At 37.4% G+C, this 18410-nt stretch overlaps 1 protein-coding gene across 2 annotated transcripts in view; it reads left to right on the top strand.

Annotated features, from left to right (window-relative positions):
- Positions 1-18410, top strand: part of RAB3C (RAB3C, member RAS oncogene family) — a 273330-nt gene that overhangs the window by 107303 nt on the left and 147617 nt on the right. For both annotated transcript variants that reach the window (XM_005604243.4, XM_001495070.5), the window contains exon 3: positions 12965-13083. In XM_005604243.4, the coding sequence (XP_005604300.1) occupies positions 12965-13083 (119 nt within the window). The remainder of the gene's footprint in view (positions 1-12964; positions 13084-18410) is intronic.

The following is an 18410-nucleotide window of genomic DNA, read 5'->3' as shown; positions in this document are numbered from 1 at the left end:
TCTAGTTTTTGTTTCCTTTTGGTTCTATGGTTGAGTTTTATCCCTTTCAAAAGCAGCCCTCACAATAACAATGCCAAAGGGGCCCTGAGTGCCTACCAGGCTCCCTCCCCGCTCTGGCCCCTCTACCTCTCCAGATGAGAATCCACAACTCATAGCTCAGTCCTCAAGACAGGATGTCTGCCTTTCTAATTTCCCCAATTTTTGCAGCCAATATCCAGGTCCCATTTGCTCCCCAAAAGTCCAGTCCTGTCTTGAATGAAGATTTATAAAAAGAAAAGAGCTTCTTCTGATACTGTATCAGAAAGACTTTTATATCCTTCCAGTTTGTAGGAAGTCACTCTTCAGACTTCTGAGGCTTAATAAAGCCTCCTTGAATTGTTTTCCCTGGGCACGTCTCTCATTAACCCCTTAATCGTCTCTGTAGCTGGCCTCTTACCTCCGCCTCTGATTTCAGTTTCTTCAATTATGGAGCCGAGCATCAGACTCAGCTCTACATTTGTGTCGAATCAGAACTGAACAGAAAAGAGAGGATTGCTTAAATAGCGATTGAAACCATCTTTTGATGGTCTCCACATAACCAAAAAATGTAGGCAGAAGGCTAGAGATTGTCATCCACTTAGGTATGTTATCTTAAAGCTTTATTTGTAATTACCATTGATCTTTGGAGGCCCTGGATGATTTCATGCCTTATCAAATTTGATACTATTTAATCCCATACAGAAATGGGAGGTCACAGAGATCACATGTGAAAGTGCCCCATGCTGTGCGAGGCCCAAGTCTGTGTCCCTGTTTCCCAAATGCCAGGGAAGGGTCTTAATGTTTTCCACCAATTTGACAACTTATGAAACAGTGCTCAGAAAGTAGAAGTTGCCTTTGATGTTTAGATATTCCATTTGAATGTTATAGCATCCCATTATATTTTTAAAATTATTTAAGATGATGGCTATTTATAAAGAAACAAGGAAATATGTTAGACCCATTTATAAAAGAGAAAGGTATGCAATTATTAATAGTAATACTATTTCTGGTCAAGTCAAGAAGCCTTTCCCAAGTAAGTATCCTTTCGCTGATATCTCTTCTCCCTGGCTCTCCAGTACTCCTGCCAAACTCAGACAGTCATTTCATCCTCTTGTTGCCCACGTCTGTTGCACAGCGGCTGCCTGCTGTGGGTTAGTCTCTCTCTCTATGGAGCGCGTAATGAGATGCTACAGTGACTTCTATTTCTCTAGCATCTGGTTTCTACATTTTCATTTTCCTTTGTCTCCCTGTGTATTTTAGAGGCTTCATTCATCTGACATATCACTTATTGTTAAATGTTTCTTATCAACTATAGTGAGCAGTAGTTTGAGATGTGGGAACCACTGCTTTAACCTTAAAACACTTTGGTAATTCGTTAGGCCTTTTGTCTCAATGAGGGTCAAAACAATCATAAAAGTAAGAATGTGCAGAGGACCTTAAGGAAATCAGAATCCATAATCAAGTAATAGTTATGATAGGGATTTAATTCTGTATTTCATCTTTGAGTTCTGTTCCCTTTTTATGTAAGGAGGCATGGGGAGAGAAAATGAGGGCACGTAGATTCTGGGTGATTCTGAAGGACAAATATCTTTATTTCCTTTCCTTCCCTGGTGATGGGATAAGTAAGGAGCAATATTTTCCTGAGCAATCCAGTTGCATCTTACCACACACTTTCTATTGGGATTTGACATGCTAGCTTCGATTCTTTACTATCATTAACACAATCAATAGTAATGATGCTACCTATAGCATTTTATAGCTTACATAGAACTTTTCTCATTTGCAGCTTGCAGTTCAACCTGGTGTTAGGTATTGATTTCATTGTGGAAATCAGGAAACTAATGCTCAGCGAGGTTAGGTGATATTTCTAAAGCCACATAGCCTGTGAATCTCAGAGCCAGAGTAGGAACCTACGTGTTCTAACACTAAAGCCCTTATTCTTTCCTCCTCATATTGCTGCTTCTGGGGAAAAATAAAACAAAATAACCTTCAGATATGTTAATTTATTAATCCTTACCACAGCCTTGAGAAGATAGATAATTTTATTCCTATTTTAGTTAGAAAGTAAAAATACAGAGAGATTTAATTATTTGACCCAGCTGGTACTGGGTCACAGATTACATTTTCTCTCTTCCATTTCAGATTATGGATCCTGCTCTGGAAGAAAGAAGAATCAGTCCTGTTTTTTCCTCCCCAGATACTATAGGTTAAAGGGGAAATATGGAATCATACCATTCATTTGCAATGCCTGGTGAATTTCCAGATACCAAACAAAAGCCTGCAATACTCAAAGATAAATATTGTTTTAGCCCCTGCAGTGGAAAAGTGGTAGAGAAATTTACTCAGAGTAAACATCAGTGCCAGTCTTTTCACCCCTGACTCATTTCCATGGTCTTTCTCATCATCCCGATTGTGGTTGTGTCTGCTAACCACCTCCCCTCACCTCTCTTCCCCTTCAAAACTTTCCCAGCACTGGGGACCTGCCTTACCTCTTCCCGGGGCTTTGCCAGCTCACTTCAGTCTGCCCTTTCTTTGATTCCTCTGGCACATACTGCACACATCACACAACAAACACTTCAAATACAGCCAGGTTCTCAGATTGCTTTATGTGCTTTATTTTTCCAGTTTATGGGAAATGCAAATTCTTTGATTTAGAGATTGTATCTCATGGATACTTATTCTATGTTTTCCTCAGTACTCAGCACAATGTGAGGAATAGAGATTTCTAACGTTTGGTTAGTTTTTAACGAGAAGTTAACCCAGGCAGAATATTGATTAGTTAAAACAACCTGACTTTTCCATTATATAAATTTTGAGCTCGAATGTAAATTGCACGTAGACACTAAATTGCTTGGGCTAAGTTAAGAATTAGTTTTATTCTTAGTTAAGACAGCCCAGAAGAATAAAGTGCTAACCATTTGATAGGCGATTTTTATTTCTTTCTGAAGATATACTTGAGTTCTCTTGAGCATGAAAACACAAGACCAAAAAGACAGGTGCTCCAACCCTCTGGCTACACAGCAATGTAGACAACATTTGTTACCATCTTCCTTAATTTTTCAGAAGAAATAGTCTTTTGCGTAAAAATCTCCACATTCTGATATGTTGGCTTAAAAAATTTAAACACTATGTTAATCAAACAAAACATTTTATGTCAGAAACTATGACTTGTTTTGTAGATCCAGACCTGGTTTCAAATATAAATTAAACTGAAAAAGTTCCAGAAGACTTTTTTGAGACAATAAGTTCATTAATTAAGTGTTCATTATCTACCACAGGACATAAACTGGGACATTTCTGGGCAAACCAAGATGTGTGGTCACCCTATCTACCTAATATCTAATTGGAATTCAAAAAAAAAAAAAGAAAAAACCTTTGATCTTGACCTACAATGAGTGACACAATCACTTTTCAGCATGAGTAACAAAAGAAAGCTGATCAGAGAAAGAAATTTAGCTGAGTAGCCAACTTGACTATTTAACAGAGGAAAGACTGCACAAGGCACAGAAACACTCCTATTCTAGAGGAAAACTCATGCCACAGTCATATATTTTATACCCAGTTCTGGTTTCATTTTAAAACTAACAAAATTTAGAGTGACTCAGCTGGCCTTTGGAACTCTTTCAACCCTTTTTTCAACAGTGTAGAACTGACATTGGTGATATGACAAGAATCTATAAGCCATGTCAAAAACTATGAACTTGTTTTGTATTTAATCTTTACAGACCTTATTCTGTGTGCATCTTTTTTCCTTCCCAAAGATGCTAGGCCTGCATCTCAGACTAACGACATTTTCTCCTAGAGAGTAGAGAAAGCTGTGATTAGTAATAAGAGTAAAAGTATTTCAATAAAGAAAAAGCCTAGGTGATATTATCTTTTCTTTTGCCTTGACCTAGGCTTAAGGAAAAACAGTGTCATGTCTGATTATATTTCTTTAAAAATATGGGAGGGATGTCAATGAAGGGTGAGGGAGAATATTGGATACCTGGCAGATTTTCAGCTTGCAAAAATTTGTGTTTTGATGTTGTGATTAAAAGATTTAAAGTGCTGGTGACACAAGTTTAAGAGAATTGCCATGACTTTGGTTTTTTGTACAAGTTAAATGTGAAATATCTGTGTGTTACGATGAGAGAAATGTAGTTCTGGGACACAAGAATGTTGTTACGGTTTCCTACCAAGGTGCAGCTATTTATAGATTACCTTTGAAACTATGAAGATAGTATAGCACAGGAGGATGAGAGAGGATAAAGATCAGAAGCCTGTGTGCCTTTAAGAGGTGAGCAGAAAAGAAGAGCTCGCAAGGTAACTAAAGAAGAAAATTCAAAGAGGCTAAAGATTCAGCAGAGAGCCATGCTGTGGAAGAGTGGATTTAAAGAAATAAGTACTTGTCCTCAGTACCAAATGTTTCAAAAAGGAAAATCAGATGAGAGCCAAAAATGAAACCACTGGATATGGCAATCAGGATGGCGCTGATTACTTTAGCATGAACAGTTTCAATAGAGTACTGGGACTAGACACAGCTACCAATGGTTGCAGAATGAATGGAGTTCAAAACAGTGAAACTGACAAAGATCGAAAGCACATACATGAATGTTAAATAGCCAAATGACATCAAACATAGACCCAGAGTGAAAAATATAACCTAAATTATTCAACATTCAGTCTAATATTTGGAAGGAGGACTAAATTTTGAATGTGTGAGGAAGGCTGTGTTTGGTATGACATTTGTCGTTTTCCACTGTTTTGACTTAGATCTGGCACCTAGCCTCTTTGTTTCTCAGTTTCATCATCTGCGAAGTGGTCTACTACCCCAGAATAATAATTAAATGAAATGATACATGTGAATGTGCTTTGAAATGTGTAAAGCCCTGCTTAAGTCTACATTCTTCATGTTGTTGTGTTGTTATATTTCACTGGTGATTAGTTTGGTGAAAAGTCTAAATCCATTGGTGTTAAATATCATGCGTTGGTATTATCTTTATCTAAACCCTGTTTTCAAAGTCCTGTGCCTCTCCCCAAACTACAACTTGAGCATCCCATTTCCAATCTTTTTCTCTTATTTAAAAAAAAAGCTCGGGCAGAGGATGTTTAGGGCAGTGAAATTACTCTGTGTGGTACTGTAATTGAGGATACCTGTCATTATACGTTTGTACAAACCCACGGAATCTACACCACCAAAAGTGCACCCTAACGTAAACTCTGGACTTTGAGTGATTATGATGTGTCAGGGTAGGTTCATCAACTGCAGCAAATGTACCACTCTGGTGGGTGATGTTGGTAATGGGGGAGGCTATGTGTGGCGCAGAGGGTATATGGAAAGTCTCTGTGCCTTCTGTTCAATTTTGCTGCGAACCTGAAACTACTCTAAAAAATAAAGTGTATTAAAAAAAATAAAAGCTGAGCATTTTTAAGCCTAGTTTAAATGTCCAGGTCATATCTCATTTAACATTCCTATTCTTCCCTTGCAAATCTGCCTGCATTCCCAGGGACTGGAAGTGTATCAGGAAGAGGGGTTTGATCCACACTTTCACCTTTTCTGTCCCTCCTTTGTCTAGTTCTTACTCTTCCAGGGTCAAGAGACGGAAGGAGGGCTGGGAGACAAAGAAAGGGCAGATGACTCTATCTAACTGGATATGAGTTATAGTTCTCTCTTGGCTTCTCTGGCTAAGTTGTCCTGCCACCCACCCTGTTTTCTGTGACAGACATCCAAGTGCTGGTTCCCTTGTGTAGGATGTTCAGGGAGTCCTGCAGGCCTCTCCCACTACACGGTGACATGATATGAGAGATTTGCTCAGGTTCCTTCCCTTTTAACATTCCTTCAGCTCCCTCCTGCCCCTGTTAATATTCCTCGTAGGCTCCCACACCCCATCCAGGAGACAGCCCTCTCAAAAGTGAGTTAATGGCAAAATGTGTCAAGTGCAGCTACCTGCTGTGATGTTTGTTGATCCATGAGAAACTCACTTCACCTGGCCATGCTAACCTGTGGGAAGTCAGGCTTCTCTACTGCTTCCCCCTACTCAACCCTGCCATCTCTTTCCAGGTCTCAAATACCCCTATACAAGCGCAGATCAACAATTCTATTGCCTAAGCAGACATCCATCCAACCAGCCAACTGGCACGTGGCTTGTGTGACTGAAAGCTCCATCCCTTTGGAAGGGGTCTGGCTTGAGTCTTAGTTGCCAATTTTAGGGTGACAATAAGAGTCCCACTCAAAAGCCTGTTATCCTTTAAAGCATAGAGCATTTGATCTGCTGCAAGCATTTTGAATTGCATTCTGTGAAGAAAAACAATCACCAACCTTGACTAAAAGCTCTGAGCTGCCTGCCTTTAAATATTTATCCCCCAGGTTTTGACGAAGTTGAGCATAATCAAAATCCCACTGGGAAGAAGTATGTCAAAAAGATTAATTAGAAAGAAAGCAAAAATGGCGTCTTTCTCTGCCTTTGTGTTAAGCGTTCTTTGAAAACAAGCTCTTAAATAAAATAAATGAAGGTGCCTTTGCACAGTTTTGATGGTAAATTTTATTAAGGTCTTAAAGAGAGTTCATCTGAGCATTTAGAAGGTGTTTACTGAAAAGTGTCTCCAACTTTCATGAGCAAAAACACACAATTGGTCGATATGTTAGGGTCTCACTGACAATGGAGTCAAAAGCCCCTTATAACCAAGCTATATATGACTGTTTCTCTCTTCTAGGAAGGATGAATTGCCATGGTAACACCGCCAAGAAATAATAGGTCAAGTTTTATCCTTCTGCCTCAGGCTTATTTTATTAGGTTTTACTTAGAAGTGAATGCTATTGTAAAATGAAGCTTTGGGTATTTAAAAGTGAAACATTATGACAAGAAAATCTGATCAATAAAATCTACTGGTGGGAAGAGGAAGGATGAAGGACGATAGCTAGGAAGGACATCTAAATCGATTGAAGAACTATTTAGGGGCCAGTTTATTAGCACTCTCTTCTAAAATATGGGCTTGATTTACAGGCGCTTGTCTGTGTGTGTAAATGAATTCAAACTGACTGTTTGCACAAGATCAGTAGGGAAAAGTGGTTTGTAAATTTTATTTTAATGGAAGATTAGCTGCTGTAAGGAAAAAAATTCTTATTTCATTTTAAAAATAAATATGCAACAAGAAAGCATAAAATATTTAAGCTTCCCATTTTGTTCACTATTTTTATAAGACTATAGTCAATGTTCCTTTGTGCCTGCCTCTTTATGGAAATGAAAAATAAATACAACTTGGGAGAAGTAACATCATACAGAAGAAGTGATGTGTAATAATCAGCATTTTATTGTTTCTGTTGTTGGGGAAGCTTGCATCTTGTTAGATTTTTCTGTAACAGCATCTCAACCATTTGAGGATGAAAATTTCAACATGAAGCAATTTATAATTTTTGTCATTTCAGGCAATGCTGTTCTGTCCTTCTAATAACCATATATGTCTGTATGTATACATATGTATGTATATATACACATAAATATGTTAAGATCTACTTTTTTAAAGCAATAAGATACATCAACTCACTCTCTTTTGAGCAGAATTAATTTTACATAAATGGGGTATTTTAATGCATTTTAGCATAACATCCATGAATTCATACAGTGAGACTATGTTAGACTTTTCCATAATACTGCCTTTAATTTTCTATGTTTTCTCCTCTGTAAAGTAGTAAACGGGTGTGTGGGTAGCTGTGAAATTATATTGCTTTCTCCCTGATCATGAAGATTGCAAACTGGGTCAGTAACTGTATTAGTTTCCTGGGGCCGCCATAATGAAGTACCACAAACTGAGGGGCTTAAAACAACAGAAATTTATTGCCTCACAGTTCCGGAGGCTAGAAGTCCTAAATTAAGGTGTTGGCAGGGCCATGCTCTCTCAGGCTCTAGGGTAGAATTTGTTCCATGCCTCTCTTTTAACTGCTAGTGGATGCCAGCAATCCTTGGCATTCCTCGGCTTGTTGATGCATGGCTCCAGTCTCTGCCTTTGCCTTTGTGTGGCCTTAATCTGTGTGTTCTGTGTCTCAGTTTTCTCTTCTTAAAAAGATACTAATCATAGGGTTAGGGCCCACCCAATATGGTATGATCTCATTTTAACTTGATTACATCTGCAAAGACCTTATTTCCAAATAAGATCCCGTTCACAGGTCCTAGGGGTTAGGATTTCAGCATATCTTTTGGGGAACACAACACAACCTGTAACAGTGACTAGGAATTGGAGAACTTCACCACTGAGCAGATGGTCTCAATTACAGTTTTAAGTTTCTAAGCTGTCTGCTTCTTTGGAAATGATATTTTCACGATTTTATTTAATCTTTTCTAGACATGTAGGGAATATAATATTCTGATTAATAAAATGCTTTTAATGTGTCGAATTTTAAAATATACAAAAATATGTCTAGAATAGAATAAATTTAGTATATACCTATCACAGTCCCTAACTAGTAATGTGTTCACTAAATGTTTATTGAATGAATGAATCAATCAATCAATCAGTGTTAATATTAAGCTTTATTGAGCATAATTTAATCTTCCTTTGATGATTCAAAATAATTCCTATAGGTAAAATGTAGCCAATACAAGTTATGAGATTACTACTTGCTTGAATGCTAAATGACAAGTGTTTATTCCATTCCACGTCTTTGTGTCCATTTGGAACTCACTGAAGTGTGTTTTATGTCTCATGTTGCAATGCATCTTCCATTTCTGTTGACTTCCTCTTTGGGTTATTAAATATTATTTCCTTTAGCTTAATTAAATTGCTTTTGTTGATCAGTCAACACCAATGTGTTTTGGTTTGGTTTCTTTACCTATAAACTTACTTACTTTAACAGGTACCAGGATTGTCTATCCTTCAGTCTATTTTTCTCTGTCTAGACATTCAATAAATGTATTTTGATTGTGGTGGTATTATTTGAGTTATGTTTCTTTACTAATGGTTACTTCCATTTTCCCTTTAATCCAATACAGAGAGAAGTAATCACCAAAACAAAAACCAAATTACAATATAACCCAGACCTTACAAACGAAAGCTCTTTCCTCAGTCTTAAAACTGCACATTATCTCTGCATGACCTCAGAATGCTTTCACAATGCAGTACATACAGTTAAAGGAATAAAATGTTTCATCAGAGAACAGACCGTAAGACAAGAATGCCTAAATTCAAACTGAAATTGATACTGGCTACTATTATCAAGCTGCTAATGTTTTCCATTTTACAGTCTTTTCTTCACAGTTATTCAAGTATTTGCTAATCAAACTTATCATTAAGGCCAAAAATTCCTCCTAAAAACATGAGTGAGAAATCAAAATATTTAAACCAACTAAAATGATTTTATTTTTCTTAAAAGAGAGGAAAATGAAGGAAAAAATTTTCATTATTTAATCACTTCTTTAATCCCTCATTTTCTCTGGAAGAGATTTATAGTGGTGGTTTTCAATCACCAGAAACCTATATTTACAGTAAATCAGCAGGTATTCCTAGCTATTAGAATCAATGGGGCAGAGGAACAATGCAAAGCCAGAATTTGGAGACATTTTCCTGAGCACATTGAGAAGAGGTACCATTTCAGTCACTTACCTTCGGAGAATGTTCACATTTAATTACATTAGTGGCTCTTGACATTATAAAATGTTCTCTTCTTTCAAATATAATCTTGTATCATCATTAGTAAATGTCAAACATAATGAAGTGTTTTTCTGACTTCCTATTCTTCCAGATATCATGGGAGAGAATATGCTAATGAGTTTGTAATTCTGAGATTGTTTTCTGTGCTCAAAACCAATGCAGAACCAACTTGGTGTCTGTTTATTAGCTTAGTTTTACTCTTTTTTATTTTCTTTTACTTGGAAAGAGAATTTCCTTCTTATTTCTTACCACACTTTCTCTGTTTGGTGCAATTTCTTATTCTCCCTGAGAGTTTTTAGGTGATGACTACTTCCAATTACATTGTGTTTCTGGGGTCAAGTCAGAATGGTGTGGAAGGTCCTGCCCTTTGCTGTGACTTAAGTGCTATCTGAAAGCTTCTATTTTTTTTTTCTTAGAAGCTTTTTTTTGTTCTCCTTTCTCTATTTTTAAATTTTGAGACCTAATGGCTATTCAACCCTGTGGTTTCCTGTAACATCTCAATCATAATATAACGGGACCTTGATTTCTGCTCTCTCAAAGACTAAATATACCTACAGTGTGAAATTGGTGTGTTTTATAACACTAGAACTAGTTTCTTTTATGTCAAAATAAAATTAACATCACATGAAAAGGGAAGGCATCACTGGAAGGGGTCAAGGAGAAAGAGATAATGCCATAGTTTTCCAACACAGTATTATTCAGTGTCTGTGTTGAAGACATGCTTGACAGGAAGGGTCTGGGTCACCTTTTAGCAGTGCCTCGGGTATAGTGGCTGTTTGCTCCTATTGAGAAATTATGGAAAAGCTATCTGTTGTACAGAGAAGGCAGCAGGAATGAGGTCCCCAATCTTTAAGAAGGTTGCTCAATCAATCCAAAAAGATATTTTACCAAGAGAAAAAGAAAACCATTTACAGCGTTTCACAATAGGCAAAAAAAAAAAAAAAAAAAGGTAATTTTATAGAAAATGTGTTCTGGAAAATATGAACCCAAGTCAAAAGTGGATACGTTTTATAGAATGACTAGTTATAAGGGGTTCTGTTCCCCAGAGAGCTAAAATATATTATACAACCTCTGATTATACCTTGCTCTTTAAACATGGTACTTAGGAATTTGGTTCTCTAACTTTCTTCCTTATTTCACATTTGGATATACTGTTAATTGAATTAGATCCAACAAATATCCAAGAATATCCAAATAAGCTCAAGATTTGCTTCTCTCTGCCTAACAAATTTGTATATTTATCCCAATTATGTGCAACTTATGATATCCATATTTATGACTAACACCTACACTTTCAAATTTATAAAATACTAAGCAATGTATAATAAAATATTCAAATAGTTGACAGGTAAATTCTATTATAAGGGCATGAAACTATGCAGCATTACATTTCCATTATTATGCTTGAGATTCAACTCTTTTTATAAATTAATTAGCTATTTATGAGCCTATTAATAAAAAATTATAAAAATTAGAATATTTAACATTTTTTAATGATTTCTAATACCATTTAATATATCAAAGATATTAACTTTTGGTCTCGCTGGTACCATGCAAATATAGTTCCCAGTTTATCATTTGTTTCTATATCATTTCAATTTTATTTATAGCATTTTTTTCTATATTCAAGGAGTTGTCAAATGTTCATTTGGTGAAATATGTGTTTTCCTTTTTGTTTTCTCCTGTTGGTGGTATGTTTTAAAAGCTCTTCACTGATTTTGCTGTATTTTTGCTATCATAGTCTGTTTTCATCTTACCTTTGGAACCTTATCTCTGTTGTATCACCTAATGAATATCTTCCAATCAGGCCAGCCTTATCTCTGCTCCAAGAGTAGAATATAATTGTTGCTGGCTTCATGAAAAGTCACACCCTTAGCTAATTTTCAAGTTCCGTTTCACACCACCACGTTCTCTCAGAATCCTTCGCTGATTTCCTCAGCCTTCTTTGATCACCCTTCTCTGAACTTGCAGGAGCTAAATAGAATATAGCGCACAAATCAGGAGAAAATTGTAAGCAATCTTGAGTTTCCCACTGTTCGTCCAGGTGGAGTGTAAGCATCCAAGCAGGAGATACCTGCGGGTGATGAACAGCCTATCCAACATGAGCCCAACCCAACAGTGAGATCCAGGAGATATTAGCTTCATTTTGATGCTAAAGGAATCTATTCTTGTGCCACCCAACACATTAGCTTTCACTTAAAGACTTCTTAAGTCTTAGGGGGAGTTGGGATGCACTCTGTGTAGAAAGGAGGCATCTCTAGGAGAAGGGGAGCAAGACGATCCACGCTGAAGTCAGAAAGAAGGTAACATTTCAGTCCAAAATGCTAAGCACCTAGAGTAACAGCAGAGAGAAGTCAGAGCCCAGTCTCCAGGGAAAGTGGTGAAGGGGGTTGTAAGTGACATCCCAGGTCCCGAGAAGACAAAGGGGCAAGAGCTGGTAGAATTTAGGAGTAATCTCTTGAGCTACACTATACAGTTCACATGACATATATGGGTTGTTTCAGTGACATAGCTGCCTCTGATCCCCAGATTTAACTGTTCCATGCCAGCTCTTTTGCAGTCCTGGAACCCCTGTATTTGTAAGCTGCTATCTCCCATCCTGTGTTAGCCTTGCCTCCCCAAATTTCGGGAACAACAGCCAGTACGTGCCGTTTACTGACCACTTTTTGCGTGCCAGGCTCTGTGTGCAGCACTTCACATGCACTATTTCATGTAACCCTAACAAGCGTGGTGCACCTTAGAGGTGGTCACTTCACGGAGGTTCAGTGGCTTGCCCACATTCCCCCAGCTAACTAAGGGGAGAGCAGGAATTCTAGATCTGTCTGACTCAAACTTCCACACAAAGAAGATATTTTTAATCTCATTTTACAGTTGAATAACTGATACTAAACTGCATGCCTTTAAAAACAGGGTCTTTTTCATAAACTTCTTTTTTCCCCCACAGTGTCTTGTTCATAGTAGGGAGACAATAAATACATAATGATGGAGCTCATGTACTCCTCTGGCTGTAAACTATACAAAAGCCACACCTTTTGATATGTATGATCTTTCTTTTTATTTTATTTTCTATAGTTAGATGCTACTTAATAAGAATGAAGCTATGTAGAAGGTACTTTGAACTAGATCTTTACGAAAAGAGAATTTTTCATAATAATGCAGAACTGCCATATGAAAACTATTAGGAAAAACAAGACTGAAAAATATGCGCAGCTGTACACTGCAAGTACAATTTAGACTCTTTATGGTGATTATTTCTGGAATAACCACTTCCCCTAAAATGTATTGCCTTATTTTTTGAGAGATTATTATTATTATCTTTTAGGACACAGCAGGCCAGGAAAGATACAGGACTATCACCACAGCTTATTATCGTGGGGCCATGGGCTTTATTTTAATGTATGACATCACAAATGAGGAATCCTTCAATGCGGTACAGGATTGGTAAGTAAGAACAAATGCTTTCATTACTACTGATTTTTTCATGCCACTCTCTCTTCCTCCTCACACTGCAATGTAATATGTGTGTTTATTAAATACTATGATCCCATTTGTGCTTTGTAAAGCAGACAAATGCTAGCTATGCTCAGAATTGCTATTTTGGAATTGATAAGAAATCATTTTGGTGCTTTTTCTACATTTTGTTCATTCCGGTGCTTTGCATCCTGTCATCATTAGCTCTGTGGAGACTAGCGCATTGCTTTTATTCTTTAAAATATAAATAATGAATGGTTTGGAAGTTTACTGATCTAAAATAGGGATCTGGGAACTATGAACCACAGGCTAAATCTGGCCTATGAGCCAAATCCGGCCCACCACTTGTTTTGTAAATAAAGTTTTGTTAGAAGACAGCCAGGCTCATTTACTGCTTTCATGCTACAACAGATTTAAGAAGTTGCAACCGAGACCATGTGGCCCACAAAGCCTAGAACATTTCTATCTGGCCCTTTACAGTAAAAGTTTGCTTACCCCTTGTATAGATTTGTTAAATAGTTTTCAGTTTTTCTCCAAACTGAAAAGTTTCAAAGGACTGGGATGAAGAAAAAGGTAAAACCAAAACCCTTTCTGACTCATGGCTGCGTGAAACCATCTGAAAACTCCTCTCTGTCCGTGATGAGTGTGATTGGCAGTGGGGGGATTACTGCTGTGGCTGCAGCTTCCTTCAACCTGTTCCACCAGCACCTGGGGAGGAGACACTGAAGAGCCCTTGGTCATGGTCATGAATTCAAGCAGCAGGACTGAACTGGGCTGCTTTTCTGGGGAAAGAGCCAGAGTTTAGCTAGAGCTTTGTGTGGTCTTAGGAGGAAAACGGAGCTCCCATTGGTGGGACCAAGACTGAACAGACAGCCCATTTTAACTCCAAATACAGCTTGTCTTCTGTAAGGAAACTTTAGCAACACAAAAACGAAATAAACCACATTCATTTTTTTCCCTGTTTTACTCGCTAGTAGTATCCAAAATGATTTTTTTTTTACATGTGTATCAGCTCAATGAAGGTCAGATGCTATTAAAAACTGAAATTTGCTTTAGATTTTTAAAAAATTTTAATTGTTCATCTGAGAAAATACCTACATCTTTCTTACTGACACACACTTGCAGTGCAAAAAATAATACCATTGACAATAGCAATGCAAAAGGGAAATCTATAGCAATAAACTGAAAAAGACAAGTTTAGGAACAATATGGAAAAATAATTATCTTCCACTGAGAGACATAAAAGAAGACTTAAATACCCTTCTTTTTAGTAGACTGAATATTGTAAAAATGCTGGTTCTTCTCAAATTAATTTATAAACTCAAGGCAATCCCAATTAAATACCAGCAGGTTTGGTATAAAATGAAATGAAATAGAGTCCAGATACAGACTCAAATCTATACAGGAATTTAGTTTATGACAAAAATATCATTTCAAATTAGTGACAAAAAAGTGTGCAATTAATAGTGTCGTGATATTTAGTTAATTGCCACGCATAGCTCTGGCACGCATATTGACATACAAAATGGTCATTTTAACGTTGACCGTTTCCTCTCAGGAAATGGTGAGACCCAGTGCCCCCAGGCAGGCAGTTTTCATGAATCAAGCTCCAGACTTGAGAGTCCTTAATGCTCTTTGCACCTGTAGTTCTTGCCCTGTTGTTTCAGTGAAAGTTATATGACTACTGAGCATACATGGAAGGATAAATTGAGTTCATTAAACCCAAATGGCCACAATGCCAGGAACCATGCTATCAGTACCCCTGCCTCTTGCATCAGAAAGGATATGGAACAGTTCAGCTCCCTCATGCCTTCCTCCATGCCTTCCTTCTGTAAACCCCGTCAGTTCAGCTTCAAACCCACCAAAGCTTCCTCACCTGTCAACAGACCATCTGCCCTATCTCGGTCCTTCTCTTCCTTCAATTCTCTTTTTTACTCTATTTACCCACTCTTTCCTTTTGAGGCTCTGTTTCTTGTCTTCTGAGAGATGCATTTTCCGGATGAGTCTTGTCTCTCTCTAGGACTGCTCCTCTTCCTATTTCCTAGATTTCCCTCCCTCCTTTACCCTGCCAAGTGTAAGCATACCCCTGTGGGGTTTTCTCTTACACTTATTCTCAGTTTCCTTGGCCATCCTATCCACTTCATTTATCACTTATACCAGATGGCTTCCAAGTTCAAATTTCTGGCCCCAGTCTGTCTTCTAGACTGCAGTGTTGCATTTCTAGGTGCCCTGAACATTTCTCCACCTGGACATCCTGCTGACACCACAAAATCAATTATCTTTACTTGAAACTTCTCACCTTCTTGACATCATTACTTCTAGTCATTGAGACCTTAATGCTCTGTCACCAAGGGCTCACTCTGAGTCCAGCTCTAACCTCCAACCATCCCAATCTGGGGCCTGATCTGGCATAGTAATTTTTTTCTGAATATCTTTTGATTCTGCTCCTGCCTTTCCATTCCTTCTATGACCATCATTGCTCAGCTTCTTATTGTTATCTTTTGCTTCTACCCTCATAGGAACCTTCTAATTAATCTTTCTCCCTTTATATTTCTTCTCATCCCAAGCCATCCTATCTCACTGCTGCTATAAGAATCTCCCAAAAGAACATGATCCTAAAGATCATGGAAGACCCCTGCCCAAAAGCCACGACTCACCATTGCCTCCTTAATTAATTAAAACTACCTCAGTCTGACTCTCAAACACACCACATTATGGAGCCACTGTATCTTTATAGTCTCATCTCTCACTATCGTAGAGCCAAACTGAACTGTTCACTGTTTCTGGAACCCAGCTTCACCTTTCCAACCTTTGTGTTTTTTTGCTTTGATGACACTCCCTGCTTTACATATCTTTTTCACAACTTCCCACTCCACCTGTCCCGCACGTCTAGATCTGTCAAAACCCAACAAAGCCCATCCATAAACTCAACCTTACTTACTCATTTTTTTCATCCACAATTGTATGATCATTGGTTTATTAGAGTTTTTTAATTCGTCCAACAAACATTTATTGAATACCTACTCTTTGACAATCTGCCAGATGTTGTATTTAGTAGTTATGCCAGCATTTACTATTTCAGTTAATGGATCAACCCTCATCCAATTATCTGATGTGCAAATTTGAGCACTGTTTTTTTATTTCTCCAATAGTATTGGCTTTCTGAATGCTCTCAAATCTATCCTTATTCTTTGTCCCTATTGCCACTGTCTTAATCCAGGCTGTCATTAGCTCTCATCCACTTTAGGAACCTTCCATTTTGTCTTCTTACCTTCAGGTCCTACCCACTCCAGGTCGTCCATCATATTGCCATCAGAGCTAAATGAACCTTAACATGTCTCTCACCTTAAAAATAAAATCTTTGGGGGCCTGCCCGGTGGCGCACCGGTTAAGTGCACAAGTTCCACTTTGGTGGCCCAGGGTTCACTGGTTCGGATCCCAGGTGCGGACATGGCACCACTTGGTAAGCCATGCTATGGTAGGTGTCCCGTGTATAAAGTAGAGGAAGATGGCGACGGATGTTAGCTCAGGGCCAGTTTTCCTCAGCAAAAAGAGGAGGATTGGCAGCAGATATTAGTTCAGGGCTAATCTTCCTCAAAATAAAATAAAATAAAATAAAATAAAATCTTTAACAATGATTTATTACCTTTAGTAGTGACTCTGGGAGCCCATCTGAATCACTGTGGAGCTTCGATAACATGAAGAAGCCCAGGCTCCACTCTGGATATACTAACCCAAATCTCCAGTGATAAATCTGGGTGTAGGTATTTTTGAAAGCTCCACAAGTGATCCTGAAGCCCATTACTGGTTAAGACCATTGATCTAGAATGAAATCTAAATTCTCTAATGTGGTAAACAGTGTAGCCTCCAATATCTATTTCACTAACATCATCTCCTACCACTCCTCCATTGGTCCTATGTTTCAACCAGACAGAACTTTTATCAAACGTTCCATCTTTTCAATACTTCCATTCCTCTGCTTGGAATACCTTCTCTGTTATCTCTCGAAATTCTTATTCACCTTTCAAAGCCACTCAAATACCAATTCTTCTATGAAGATTTTAAAGCTATCTCTACTCCATTTCCTACCCATCCCAACTTCCATTCTCAGTGGACAGTGCTAGTCATACGTTCATCTCTGCATCCAAGCTACCCTAGTACTTTCTACAGACCACATAAAAACCTAGCAGACTGTCGTTATTTGATTATATCCCACTGTGTTGGACTGTGAGTTCAGTAATCTTTTTCCCTAGTACCGAATACAATACAATCGTATGTATATATATATATAATTTTTTATAATATAACATACATTTTTTCTAATTTTTTATTGTGGTAAAATACACATAACTCAAAACTTACAATTTTAACCATTTTTAAATGTACAGTTCAGTGGTATTAAATACATTCATATCGATGTCCAACTGTCACCACCATCTATCTCCAAAACTCTTCTTCCAAAACTGAAACTCTATACTCCTTAAACAGTAACTTTTCATTCTCCCTTCTTCCAAGACTCTTGCAACCTCTATTCTACTTTCTCAATGAATTTGACTATTCTAGTACATCATATAAGTACCATGATACAGTATTTGTCTTTATGTGACTGGCTTGTTTCACTTAGCCTAGTGTTCTCAAGGTTTGTTCATGTTATAACATATGTCAGAATTTCCTTCCTTTTTAAGGCTGAATAACATTCCATTGTATGAATATACCCATTATTCTAATATATATTTTGAATTAATGATCTAAAGAACTATAGAAAATTACATCTTTACTCGATATCCCAATAGAAAATATAGAAATTACTTCAGACTGACGTAGTCAGGAATTAATGGTTCTATTCTTCTTCCCAATAAAGGATTTAATATTGTATGTGTATTCCTGCTATGGAACTAATTATATTTAGCTTTTTATTGTTCTTTAGTATATGCTTGTCTTAAGTTGCTACTAGATTATATATTTGTAGAGAAAGACCACGTCTTACTTGTTTGTGCCCCCTACTTAACATAGAACCTGGCACAAAATGGGTATTTTAAAAATTATTCTTAGTTGAAAAAAATTGAACAAAATGACCCATCAAAAACCTTGGGAAGAGCTGTTTAAAAATAGAATTAAAAAACCTTTGGAAATATTCAAGGAATAAAAGCAGAATTGTTTAGTACGAAAAAAAAAATCTGTTTGGGAAAAAAAAAAAACCAATTCAGCAGTTGAAACTTGCTTTACATATATGCATCACTGAATAGTGTTGGGGACGGGGGAGCTTTCTGATAATCAGTGATGGCTTTCTACAACAG

The sequence above is a fragment of the Equus caballus genome, chromosome 21 (genome assembly GCF_041296265.1).
Source record: "Equus caballus isolate H_3958 breed thoroughbred chromosome 21, TB-T2T, whole genome shotgun sequence".
Classification (NCBI taxonomy): Eukaryota; Metazoa; Chordata; class Mammalia; order Perissodactyla; family Equidae; genus Equus; species Equus caballus.
The sequence above is the reverse complement of the archived record's forward strand: the minus strand, read 5'-3'. Positions and strand labels throughout refer to the sequence as shown.